This window comes from Asterias rubens, chromosome 2 (genome assembly GCF_902459465.1).
Source record: "Asterias rubens chromosome 2, eAstRub1.3, whole genome shotgun sequence".
Classification (NCBI taxonomy): Eukaryota; Metazoa; Echinodermata; class Asteroidea; order Forcipulatida; family Asteriidae; genus Asterias; species Asterias rubens.
Window position 1 is genome coordinate 13,703,227 of NC_047063.1, and position 13,897 is coordinate 13,717,123.

General features: G+C 36.9%; 1 protein-coding gene across 1 annotated transcript in view; it reads left to right on the forward strand.

Annotated features, from left to right (window-relative positions):
- LOC117307048 (sentrin-specific protease 8-like) overlaps window positions 1-13,897 on the forward strand; it is a 34,927-nt gene that overhangs the window by 6,087 nt on the left and 14,943 nt on the right. The window contains exons 3-4 of the mRNA XM_033791686.1: window positions 823-931; window positions 12,338-12,453. Of these exons, the coding sequence (XP_033647577.1) occupies window positions 823-931; window positions 12,338-12,453 (225 nt within the window). The remainder of the gene's footprint in view (window positions 1-822; window positions 932-12,337; window positions 12,454-13,897) is intronic.

Below are 13,897 nucleotides of genomic sequence, written 5' to 3' on the forward strand. Positions count from 1 at the left end.
GCTGTGTCGGGACCGTCATCACTATGCCAAAGGAACGACTGTTTAAAAAATCAAAAATATAATTTGCAAACAAAATAGAAAAGACTTTATGTCAAGTCATTCTGTTTCAAAGCAAACTCAGCGGGCTTTGGACCTCACCTTTTACGTCATCCGTTCATAATTACACCAATGACCGGCTAATCACTTTAGATTTGCCATCTTGCGTTTTAACTCACTTATTTCGAGATCAACCAATTATGAATATAAGCAATGGTGAGTTGGGGTGTCTTTAGGTGCTATGATCTTGTCTTTGACAGTATTTCAGAAAATATTATTCTCGTTATGATTCGGTGTTAAAAACACTGGACACTATTGGTAATTGTCAAAGACCAGGCAGTCTTCTCACTTGGTGTTTCTCAACATATGCACGAAGTAACAAACCTGTGAAAATTTGAGCTTGATTGGTCGTCGGAGTTGCGAGATAACTATGAAAGAAAAAACACCCTTGTCGCACGAAGTTGTGTGCTTTCAGATGCTTGATTTCGAGACCTCAAAATCTAGTTCTGAGGTCTTGAAATCAAATTCGTGGTGAATTACTTCTTTCTCGAAAACTACGTCACTTTAGAGGGAGCCGTTTCTCACAATGTTTTATACATTACCGTCAACCTCTCCCCATTACTAGTTACCAAGTAAGATTTCATGCTAATATTTATTTTGAGTAATTACCAATAGTTACCACTACCTTTAAACAGAGAAGTTATGCATTACAAACCAAACAGCTGATAAACTGTTGATGTTAAGGATTTACGGACATAACCTGTTTTTGTGTTTCTCATTATTTAGATTCCGAGGTTGGAATGTTCATTGAGCCTTTGAACTTGCCGCAAAAAGACTACGTGTTTATGGCGGTCAACAATAACCAGGCTCAAATGACTACTGGAGGAACTCACTGGTAAGAAACTCATATTTAGAGGCAAAACACTCTTTTTTTATTTGGAACTGTTCGATTATCCTATATTACAAGTAGATCTACAATATTATGAAACTAACATGTGAACGTCTGATTTCAAATGGTGGTAGCGTTTTTGCAATATTTCGAAAATCCGGAGTGAATATATGCCTTCATGAATAATACCCCCCAACAGGAATACACAATCTGGGAAACGTTCCTGACAAAAACGCTTCTCAGATTCAATTTTCGCGCATAAAACATATATCGCTTTACATAATCACATTACTTGGAAGTGAAGTGTATCTCAAAATGCTTTAAACTGTCGAAAGCTGCTGGTGTTTATTGCCATTAAGAGTGATTACCAAACGTATATCTTCCCTTAAATCATAGGAAGAACCTATCCATGACATTCATATTATCATATATGACTATCCAAACGGGAGGAAAGCAATGTGTTCCTAATTCGAGCATCTGCGGTGTTCCACAAATTGGCTGATCCCTAAACCGGAACGAGTTCTATTCCTTGGGGTTTTAATTTAAAAACATTAATGTTCCCTGTGGAACATTACCCATTCAAAATGAAAACACAGTCTGTTTCTGGTAATAACAGCTTGCGTGTCCACTGGGAACAGTGGGTTTCCTGGAAAGTGCCTTAATCGCTGTTGAGCTCTAGTTTAAAAACAAATTATCGGGTATGGGGGGAGGGGGGACTGACGTATATAATGAAAAACAAACGAGCCTTTATTAAAGGCACTGAACACTATCGGTAATTACTCCAAATAATTGTTAGCATAAAATCTTACTTGGTAACGAACGACAGAGAGCTGCTGATAGTATAAGACGTTGTGAGAAACGGTTCCCTCTAAAGTAACGTAGTTTCTTTAGAAAGAGGTATTTTCACACTCCAATATTAAAGTACTTCAGGGCTGAACCCTTGTTTAGGCATCTGACACAAATTTGTCTGCCTTCCCCCCACCCCACTTTTTTTTCATTATCTCTTGCAACTTCTTGTGCATATTTTTCAATACTTGAAGTGACAATACTGGTAATTGACAATTACATAAGGTGGCTCTACGTAAATAGCTAACACCGGCGGCGTTTTATTTTTGATAAAAATCTCGTGTCTAGACCGTACATGTATGACATTTGCTTACAAAAAGAGTGTCCTTGTACAATCAAGGGCCTGTTGGCAGGCAGGATTTGACACGGGATATTTGAAAAACTTGACATTTTGCGTCATGAATTCCACATACTCAACAAGTTATTCCTCTTCATAATTATATCAAAATTGATAACAATCAGACAGTGCAGTCTCCACTAAAAAGTTAGATTTTATCATTCATTGAGTTGTGTACAAATCGTAACAAATCGTGCTTGTAAGTCAAGGATCTGTGGCTGGCTCTTTTGTAAACATGTGCTGTCACACTCACAGGTTATTTTATAGTCTATAGCTTAGCTTTACAATGGTTTGCAGTATGACAATTTTGTTTGAGATGTTTGAGACGTCTTGGTCCGTTCGCTCCGACTGTCTCCAATGAGATTCTCCTGAAGACAATCAGAGGATACTGTTCGAACGTCGAGTTGTTACATCACCAGGGGTCCAATAAAATACAGTTAAACAAATTGTGACTGGTTCCTGTGTAATTTCTTGCTTAGCCTGTAATTTTTAGTTCTAAGCAGAAGCTTCTGTTTAAAGGCAGTGACCACTATTAGTAATTACTCAAAATCATTATTAGCATAAAACGAGTAATGGGGAGAGGTTGACAGTAAAACCATTGTGAGAAACGGCTTCCTCGGAAGTAATGTAGTTTTCGAAATAGAAGTATTTTTCTACGAATTTGATTTCGAGACGCCAGATTTAGAATTTGAGGTCTCGAAATCAAACATCTGAAAGCACACAACTTCATGTGACAAAGATTTGGTGTTTTTTCTTTCATTATTATCTCGCAACTTCGACGACCGATTGTGCTCAAATTTTCACAGGTATTCATTTTATGCATATGTTGAGATACACCAAGTGAGAAGACTGGTCTTTGACAATTACCAGTAGTGCCCATTGTCTTTAACATTTTTATGAAACTAGGCTAAGCTATTCAGGACCACCACAACTCAAACAGGGATTCGATTTCATATGCATGGTGTCATCGCAAAGACTGTTATATCCGCACCATGCATGCGGTTATCATAACCCAAATTGTCAATCGTGTACTAAATCAAAAACTTTCCTGTGTAGAAAGGGAAGTTATAAACCAATGATGGATAATTAGTAGCAAACTACCAACAGTCCATCTTTCATGGTGCATTTCCTATTTAACGCAATCAGACAAGCGGGGTCACCTAAACCCTTCACACAGAACGACTAATTCCAAGTCATCAACTCTGGACAGATATATTTCTATGAGTGTATAAACGAATAATTTCAATTCAATTCCAGAGCTCATTTGTTCGATTCTTTCCCTGTAGTTGATCTGTACAATGTAGCTATAGTTGCAATAAAGACATGGCAGAGGATTGCATGTTGTACATAACACAATGACACAAACAAGCAGCAGGGTATCATAAAATACCTTCAACGCTGGACAATTAGAACAAATTGGCGTACAGGAGCATTTTGATTGCGATTTTCGTCTTGATTCCATAACTTTGTAAACTTCTTAAAACCGTCAGAATCGGTTAATGCAGCCCTCAAAATACAATGGGGAGGGGGGGGGGTGTCAGACAATACCCGTCGTGACGTCAACGATGACCTCCTCTCTTCGATTCTGCCTTTATTAAAGCGAATCATGACGCTAATTATCAGTGGAGCACTTACCTCGCTATTTACGGCGGGCCTCGTGACTTGTGATCAGTGTGCTCCGTTCTCTATGGACCGATATAATACCGTATTAGCGCCTGGTGATGTGTGACATTTAAAAACAATTCTCGTTCTTTTTTTCTTCCCTTTTTTTTCTCTCTATCTCTCTCGCTTTTTACGGCTACATTTCACTCTAACTCACTTGACTTCAACTTAATACATCGTATACAGTCAGCCTGTGGTAGTTGTATCAAAGTTGGTGCGAAACTCTTCAGGACTTATTAATTAAACTTATTTAAAATTCAAGTATACCCCTTGCTTTGAAATGTTCTGTTATTTTCATCTTATAGGCCTAATATTAAATGCCATAAAACTCAAAATTTGTAGCGATTATTATTATCATTTTTTTATTTTTTTGTTTTGTTTTTGCAAGTCGCCAGACACACAAGGCTTGAAGGCCACTTCAAGGTGTGGGCTGCAATTGTTTTTGCCTCCTACTCCTAGGGCTGAAACAGGGTTACCCCTTTTACAGTCCACATGGTCCATATTGATGTAGGAGGCTTGGGTATCATCAATCAGAAGCCTGACCGGTAGAGCAGAAAGCACTACCACCGTAACCTCCCCATTATTTCCAACCAGGATGAATAATCCTTATTAATCGGAATACACTATTTGAGAATCGTTTCTCATGTAGAGCGTTTCCCAGACTAAAATGTTTTTGAATTCCTCTCGCTAAAACCACAGTCCTTTGAAAAGAGAACGGTTTCTTACAATGTTGATTCAAAATATTAAGACTTGTCTCCCACCGTTGTTACGTTCCATCTGTGCTGTAGTAACTTCAAAAAGCGATTGTGGCTCGGGACAAAAGGCAACCAGACTACTTTTGTTTCCCAAAGTTGCAACGTTACGCTAACTTGAACGGTTGTATCTCGGTGTGTAAAAATATTGATACCACTAAAGTAAACAAGTCTTTACAAATTGCAATGTGTGTAGTTTTATATTGAAAGTACCTTTGCAAATAGGACATCTTTTCTGATTGTCCTTTTTTTTTTTTTTTTTTTTTTTTTTTTTTTTCAAATATCCCCTTTTTTCAAATGTCCATACCATATCAGATGATTTAATACTAGAGCACCTTTTGTGCCATTGGTTTCTGATGTTGATATTGGAACGCACTTTTCTTTACCTTTTGTATTCATTATGAAAAGGATGACGTTTTGAAGAAAAAAAATATCTCCACAACTCGCTGACAATAACGGACATTATCGACTTCAATATTGTATCACATGCGTTCGGTTAAGTACTCACTTGACTTTGTTTGTTTACTTATTTATTCATTCATTTGAGAAGATTAAATACATTAAAGGGTATGTGTACTTTTTTTTAGGGCATATTCACAGATTTACACTAAACTTACACAGTTAGTACTACAGTTAGTACTACAAATATTAGTACTTGCTGAGGTGCTGTAGTGGAGAAATGAGTAAAACAAGTCACGAAAATATTTTTGGTCGTTTATCGTGACATGGTTATACCCGTTTCTCAAAAATTACAGCACCTTATCAAATAATATTTTAAGGGAAGCGTTCTATTTTTATTGTTTTCAAACTGTGTAAGTTTAATGTCAATCTCTGGTAATTGTGTATTGTGTGTCATAAAAAGTACCCGAATCCTTTAAACAGTGTCTCTTGAAGGTTGACAAATAAAAAATCCAGACAAGAGAATCGGAAGAAAAAAAAACTATCTGGTGCGTATTCAAAACTAACAAACATTTAACGAAAAATGCAATCGAATCGTGTTTTGGGTGTTTTCTTTTTTACGTTATATACGCAAAAACAAAGGTTGCAGTATCTTGTTATTTCTATGATGTTTGTGATTGACTTTTTTGTTTTCCTCGATTTAATGTCCCCCCCCCTTCATATTTAAAGACACTGGACACTATAATTGGAAATTGTCAAAGACCAGTCTGCTCTCTTTGAGAGGTTTCGAGATAACTCTGAAAGAACAAACACCCTTTTTTGTCACACGAAGGTCTGTCCTTGATTTCGAGACCTCGAAACGGCTCCCTCTGAAGTAACGTAGTTTCATTAGAAAGAGGTATGTTCACACTCAAATATTAATATACTTCAGGCATCTGACACAAATTTGTATTTCTCCCCCCCCCCCCCCCCCCATAATTCTCTTGCAACTTCGATGACAAGTTGAGTCCAAATGTTCCCAGTTTGTTATTTTGTGCATATTATTTTTCGAAACACCTTGAAGTGAGAATACTGGTATTTTACAATTACAGAAGGTGATCATTGTCTTTAATAAAGCTCTCTGATTCGTTCTTAAAACTATAGCTCTACGTAGATACCTATACACCGACGGCGTTCGCATTTTTGATTAAAATCTCGTGTCTAGACCGTATGACATTTGCTCGCAAAAAGAACTTGACATTTTGCGTCATGAATTCCACATACTCAACAAGTTATATCAAAATTGATAACAATCAGACAGTGCGGTCTCCACTAAAAAGTTAGATTTTATCATTCATTGAGTTGTGTACAAATCGTGCTTGTAAGTCAAGGATCTGTGGCTGGCTCTTTTGTAAACATGTGCTGTCACACTCACAGGTTATATAGTCTATAGCTTAGCTTTACAATGGTTTGCAGTATGACAATTTTGTTTGAGATGTTTGAGACGTCTTGGTCTGTTCGCTCCGACTGTCTCCAATGAGATTCTCCTGAAGACAATCAGAGAATACTGTTCGAAACGTCGAGTTGCTACATCACCAGGGGTCCAATACAACACAGTTGAACAAATTGTGACTGGTTTCTGGGTAATTTTTTGCTTAGCCTGTAATTTTTTGTTCTAAGCAGAAGCTTCTGTTTAAAGGCAGTGGACACTATTGGTAATTACTCAAAACAATTATTAGCATAAAACCTTTCTTGGTAACGAGTAATGGGGAGAGGTTGATGGTATAAAACATTGTGAGAAACGGCTCCCTCTGTAGTGATGTAGTTTTCGAGAAAGCAGTATTTTCCAAGAATTTGATTTCGATACGTCAGATTTATAATTTGAGGTCTCGAAATCAAACATCTGAAAGCACACAACTTCATGTGACCAAAACTGGGTGTTTTCTTTTCTTTCAGAATTATCTCGCAACTTCGACGACCGATTGTGCTCAAATTTTCACAGGTTTGTCATTTTATGCATATGTTGAGATACACCAAGTGAGAAGACTGGTCTTTGGCAATTACCATTAGTGCCCATTGTCTTTAACAGCTTTATGAAACTAGGCTAAGCTATTCAGGACCACCACAACTCAAACAGGGATTCGATTTCATATGCATGGTGTCATCGCAAAGACTGTTATATCCGTGTATCCACCATGCATGGTTATCATAACCCAAAGTGGCAATCGTGCAATCCGTGTACTAAATCAAAAACTTTCCTGTGTGGAAACGGAAGTTGTAAACCAATGATGGATAATTGGTAGCAAACTACCAACAGTCCATCTTTCATGGTGTTTTTTTTCCTATTTAACGCAATCAGACAAGCAGGGTCACCTAAACCCTTCACATAGAACGACTAATTCCAAGTCATCAACTCTGGACAGATATTTCTATAAACGAATAATTTCAATTCAATTCCAGAGCTCATTTGTTCGACTCTTTCCCTGTAACCGATCTATACAATGCAGCTAGTTGCAATAAAGGCATGACAGAGGATTGCATGCTGTACATAACACAATGACACAAACAAGCAGCAGGGTATCAGAAAATACCTTCAACGCTGGACAATTAGAACAAATTGGCGTACAGGAGCATTTTGATTGCGATTTTCGTCGGGATTCCTTAACTTTACAACTTCTTTAAAACCGTCCGAATCGGCCAATGCAGCCCTCAAAATACAATTGGGGAGGGGTGGGGTTGTCAGACAACACCCGTCGTGACGTCAACGATGACCTCTCTTCGATTCTGCCTTTATTAAAGCGAATCTAGCGCTAATTATCATTGGAGCACTTACCTCGCTATTTACGGCGGGCCTCGTGACTTGTGATCAGTGTGCTCCGTTCTCTATGGACGATATAATACCGCGTTAGCGCCTGGTGATGTGTGACATTTAATGCAATTCTCGTTCTTTTTTTTTCTTCCCTTTTTTTCTCTCTATCTCTCTTTCTTTTTACGGCTACATTTCACTCTGACTCACTTGACTTCAACTAAATAGATTAGTCAGCCTCTGGTAATGTTATCAAAGTCGGTGCAAAACTCTTCGGGACTTATTAATAAAACTTATTTAAAGTCAAAGTATACCTCTTGTTTTTGAAACTGTTCTGTTGTTTTATTCTTATAAAAATAAATGTAGATAGTACCTTAAAAGTCACCTGTGAGATTTGCATAATGTAAAATGTAGTGTTTTTGCAAAAATATTGCAAACATTTTGGAGCGATTCTGTCAGTAATTGGAATACACAGTCTGAGAAATTGTTCTTGTAAAAATGTTCTAAGATTGAAATGTTTGTGAATCCCTCTCTTTGAGACCTATTTCCTTTGGAGGAAACTGTTTCTTACATTGTTGATTTCAAAAGACTTGTCTCCCAACATAATTCCATCTGTGCTGTAGTAGCTTCAGAAAGTGATTATGTCTCGGATCAAAATGCAACAGACAATTTTGTCCCACCCTTGTTCCACCCTCGTTCCACCCTCGGTTTGATTACGCCAACTTGAATGGTTGTTTCTCGGTGTATACAAATATTGATACCACCAAAGTAAACAAGACTTAAGGATACCTTTTGTGTTCGTCCTTATTTTACAAACGTCCATACCGTATTAAATGTTTAAACGCTAGAGCACCTTTTGTGCCATTGGTTCCTGATGTTGATTTTGGAACGCACTTTTCTTTACCTTTTGTATTAATTATGAAAAGGACGACGTTTAGAAAAGCTCCTTAACAACATGCTGCCAATAACGTACATTATCGATGTCAATATTGTATTACATGGCATTCGGTTGAGTACTCACTTGACTTTGTTTGTTTTCTTATTTATTCATTCATTTGAGAAGATTAAATACATTAAAGGGTCTGTGTACTTTTTGTAGGGCACAAAACATGATATCCATAGATTTACATTAAATGTACACAGTTTGAAGAAAATTATGGTAGAAAGCTTACATTAAAACATCACTTGCTGCGGTGCTGTAGTTTTTGAGAAATGAGTATAAAACGAGTCACAAAAAACAAACTGTGTCAAAACTATTATCCAGTTATCGTGACATGGTTTTACTCATTTCTCAAAAATTACAGCACCTCAGCAAGTTATATTTTAAGGGAAGCATTATATTGACATTATCTTCAAACCGTGTAATTTTAGTGTCAATTCGTGGACTTTGTTACCAAAATCCTTTAAAAGGAGACACGTGGAACGTTGACAAATATAAACTGCATGCAAACAAGAGCATCGGTAGAGAAAAATGTATCGGCGTATATAAAACTAACATTTAACGAAAATTGCAATCGAATTGTTTTTGATTTTTTGGGTTGGTTTTTTTACGTTACACGCGAAAAAAAAGGTTGCATTATATTGTTGTTTCTGTGATGTTTGTGGTTAGCTGTTTTGTTTTCCTCAATATAGTGCCCTCCCTCCAGTTTTAAAGACACTGGACACTATTGGAAATTGTCAAAGACCAGTGTTCTCACTTGGAGAAGTTGCAAGATAATAATAATAAAAGAAAAACACCCTTGTCACACGAAGGTGTGTGCTTTAAGATGCTTGATTTCGAGACCTATAAAAATACTTATTATGAGGTCTCGAAATCAAATTCGTGGAAAATGACTTCTTTCTCGAAAACTACGTCACTTCAGAGGGAGCCGTTTCTCACAATGTTATATACTATCAACTTCTCCCCATTACTCGTTACAAAATAGGGTTTTATGCTAATAATAATTTTGAGTAATTACCAATAGTGTCCACTGCCTTTAAAGACAGTGGACCTTATTGGTAATTGTCAAAGACCAGTCTTCTCACTTGGTGTATCTAAACATATGCATAAAAGAACAAACCTTTGAAAATTTGAGCTCAAATGGTCGTCGAAGTTGCGAGATATGAATGAAGTAAACAAACACCCTTGTCGCACGAAGTTGTGTGCTTTTATATGGTTGATTTCGAGACCTCAAATTCTAAACTTGAGGTCTCGAAATCAAATTCATTGAAAAGTACTTCTTTCTCGAAAACTACGTCACTTCAGAGGGAGCCGTTTCTCACAATGTTTTATACTATCAACCTCTCCCCATTACTCTTTACCAAGTAAGGTTTTATGCTAAAAATAATGTTGAGTAATTACCAATAGTGTCCACTGCCTTTAAAGGATTCGGGTACTTTTTAAAAATGTCCACAGATTTAAATTAAACTTACAGGGTTTGAAGATAATGATAGCGGAAAGCTTCCCTTCAAATAATACTAACTAAGGGTTGTGTAGTTTTTGAGAAATGAGTAAAACAAGTCACAAAATAATTTTTGTTACATGACAGCCATTCCATTGTGACTCGCGTGACAATCGCACTGGTTTTTCAACTTTTGAAAGATCTATACTCCAAAATATAACACATGGCTCTCATGTAACTCAATTTATATAAACTTAGTGAAGAGCCCTATAACAAAAAATAAAAAAGGAAAACAAATTGTGTAGGTATCATGTTTTATAGGAGTTCCAAAAATGTGACTCGCGTGACTGCCAAAAAATGAAAGGTGTTGCATCCCTGTATGCCATTGCCTAGTCGTGAGAACTCAGAGGAACTTTTTAGTTCCAGATCACTTTCTTTTTAAGTACAAGAGAAGCACTATATTATACTATAAAAAGTACAACATAAAAAGTTTTAAAAAAATTGAAAATTGGTTAAATGCAACGTGACTCGCGTGACAGAAGTTTGTGACTCGCGTGACAAGTGAGAAAATATACAATAACTAAACAGGATACTGCATAACAAGAACATTTCATTTCATTCAGAACACTCAGAACTTGAAATTGAATCTTTTCATAAAAGGAAGAAACACCTGAAGCAACATTTAAAGGAAAAATAATCTGAACAGGCTTGGACTTAAACATGGTAATGTTGGGGTGGTTCTGAAAAGAATTGGTGGTTTAACAACACTGTCTGGTCGAAACGTTGAGTTGTTAAACCACCGGTTCTTTTCAGAACCACTCAAACCCATAGAGAGAACCCTTACTAGAAATTATTATATTGTTTTGTGATTGGGTAAAGGACTTTTTTCTCACTACGCTTGGCAGAGTGGTTAAGAAACCACAAATTTTGGTGTCAAGTTCTAATGGCATTAGACTGTGTTAGGCTGAGTACATGTAAATTCTGATAAGTAATTTCTTTATTGATGCCCCCCTCCAAATCTAACTTGAGAATACTGTCTTAAAATACCCAGTTTCATCAAATATTTTTGTTTGTTCTTGTTTTAAGTTTATCATTCCTTGTATTATTTAAATAATGCAGGTAAATTATTCAGATGTGAGCACATTGTACAGTGCAGTATGCAGTGTATGTAGTTCAACATGATCTGCTGACAGTGTGCCAGGTTACAATTGTACACTGTTATAATTCATTGTTCTAAAAAAAAATTTATAAATTCAAGGGCATAGTAGTATGTTCCAGTGGGCTGGGGGTGCTTTGGTAACATTCCATAGACATCATCCCCAGAATACTTTGGTAGCTTTTGCTAACCATGTGCATTAAGTGCATTAGCCGTGACTCGCGTGACAAACTCGAGGGTGTTTTTTTTTTTTAGGTAGAAGGCCTAGGTAAAAAAAACTAATTAATTCTTGAAAGACCCTTTGAAAAGACCACTATTATGAGAGAGAAGAAAAAAAATGTTGAGGGTCTATAATAGAAAAAATACTATAATCATTTTTTTTGTGACTCGCGTGACAGTAAAACGAGGGTAAAAATTAACTCCCATTTTTCAAAAGTTAATAGTTCAAAAAGGCATATTTAATTTTGGCTGTCCTTACTAATGACTCTTTGTTGTTTATACATAATGATTAAATCTGAACACCTATTGTTTCATGATTTTTTTTTCAAAACCTGAATTTCAAGGATTGTTCAGACTTTTGTGTACACTGTTTACCCTTTACTCCCAAGGCTGTCGCAAAAGCAATAAAGAATATTTGTATAAAGTCTTTTTAGAAGAAGAAGCACTAGGTGTTCTTGTTTCAAAATAAATGTAAAAACTTCAACGATAACCATTTTAATTGTTTTACTATGAAGCGCAAATACCACGGAATGGCTGATGAGACCAACATTATTTTAGCATGTAAAATTCCCTTAACCAGTTATGATATTAAACCAAAACGATAGCATAACTGGTTAATACGTTTTTACATGCTAAAACTGAGACGAAAATTATTACTTTTACTCATTTCTCAAAAAAAACTGCAGCACCTCAGTATGTAAAATTTCAAGGGAAGCTGTCTACTATCATAATCTTCAAACTGTGTAAGTTTAATGTAAATCTGTTGGCACTTGTGTTTTTTGTTTTAGGAAAAAGTGCATACCCTTTAACAAGGATGTACTATGAGCAGCATATTGAACAGTTCTTTCTCCCCCTTTATGTTTTCTTCAATGCAGGAGTCTGCTTGTTTACAACAGACCAGAAGGCAAGTTCAGCCACTACGACTCGGTTGGATCCAGTAATCAAAGCCCCGCCATGTCGTTGAGCTGCAAACTCCATCCATTTCTTACAGGTATTTGCATTTTTTCTGATACTATATAGCCCAAAAAGGTGTTTTCAGCCAATACTTTCCCTGTTGGCTTAGACTCTAATCACGAGCCAGTCACTCTGCGCACGACGTGTCAACTTTAAAAAAACGCTGTAAGCGGGAATCGGATATACTTAGTATAAACAAGGGAGTACATTCAAGATGTTATAATACAGTTGTAGTCGGTCACCAAAATGAGATTGATCAACCTCACTGATTATACAGTTCATATCAATACCAATCCTCGAGATAAATATTTCCAACTGAAATATTGTCAAAGTTGAAATTTGATTATATGAATTGACTCGAAAAAAGAAAAGTTGATTAAGAAATATTGTTGATTCAAAAATATTGTTGGTTCTTCTGACAACACGAAAGTGGCTTTTATAATATTGTCACATATCAGCCACAAGCAAGAGTGGAGGTTAATAAACAAACACCTACGCACCCAAAGTAGACCATATACTCGTATACATATAACAACATCCTCCCGGTTACAAATATGACCATGAATCATTAATGAATCATGTTTCTCGTGTTATCGCATGGTTACTCAGAGCCTGGACTTCATCCAGCCATTTGCAAACAGTTTAACGGAAAACTAAGCGGGCGATTTTGATCAGCTTTTTGGGCAAAGACGGCACATTTCTCAATGTGGGGGTTTTGTTGTTGTTTTGGTGTATTTTTTGTTCTATACAATTCAAATTGTTAAGGTTACCAAATGGTCAGTGCAGTATCTTGCCTGCCAGGAAATGACATGGAATGCAGAAGGTCCGTAGGCCTCTGCTTGTAAATAAGGTGACAATGTCTTTGACAGGCACTCAATGGTTCTAAACCCGCCAAGCTTGATTGGGCAGTTATAAGTGTACAGGGGTCGATTTCACAAAGAGTGATGACTCGTCTTATCTCGAGTTAGGACGAGTAACTCGTCCTCTCGTTCTAACTTAGGATTAATATCAAGGTCTGCATGCTACAGTGCAGGGTTGGGACTCGTCCTAAGTCCTAAGATTAGTCTTAAATTAGGAAGTTTTGTGAAATCGACGGCAGAACTTCTAATAATCCATCAAAATCAGTACCCATTCTTGGAGTTGATGAACTTGGCATTTGTAAGGGCTGTTTTCCTCTCTGGAATAACAGTGTGAGGTTGTCTGATTTAAAAGGAGATCTACCTGCCTATACCTGACAGCTCTTGCTGAGAGCCGCGGCTGTGTACATTGATTGTTTCATGTTTGCTGTTTCACAAGAGCATATATAGTGAGGCAAAAGGCGCTATTTCTTTCTTCACGTTTTGTTTTTTCCTGCTGATAGCGACGAATATCGATTTCGACATTATGAATCAGTCTGCGCGGTGCACGGTCAAGATGAACCATTTAATGCAGGCATCGTGTCATTTTCTGACCTGGGATAACACGGTGGCCACGGCCTCTGT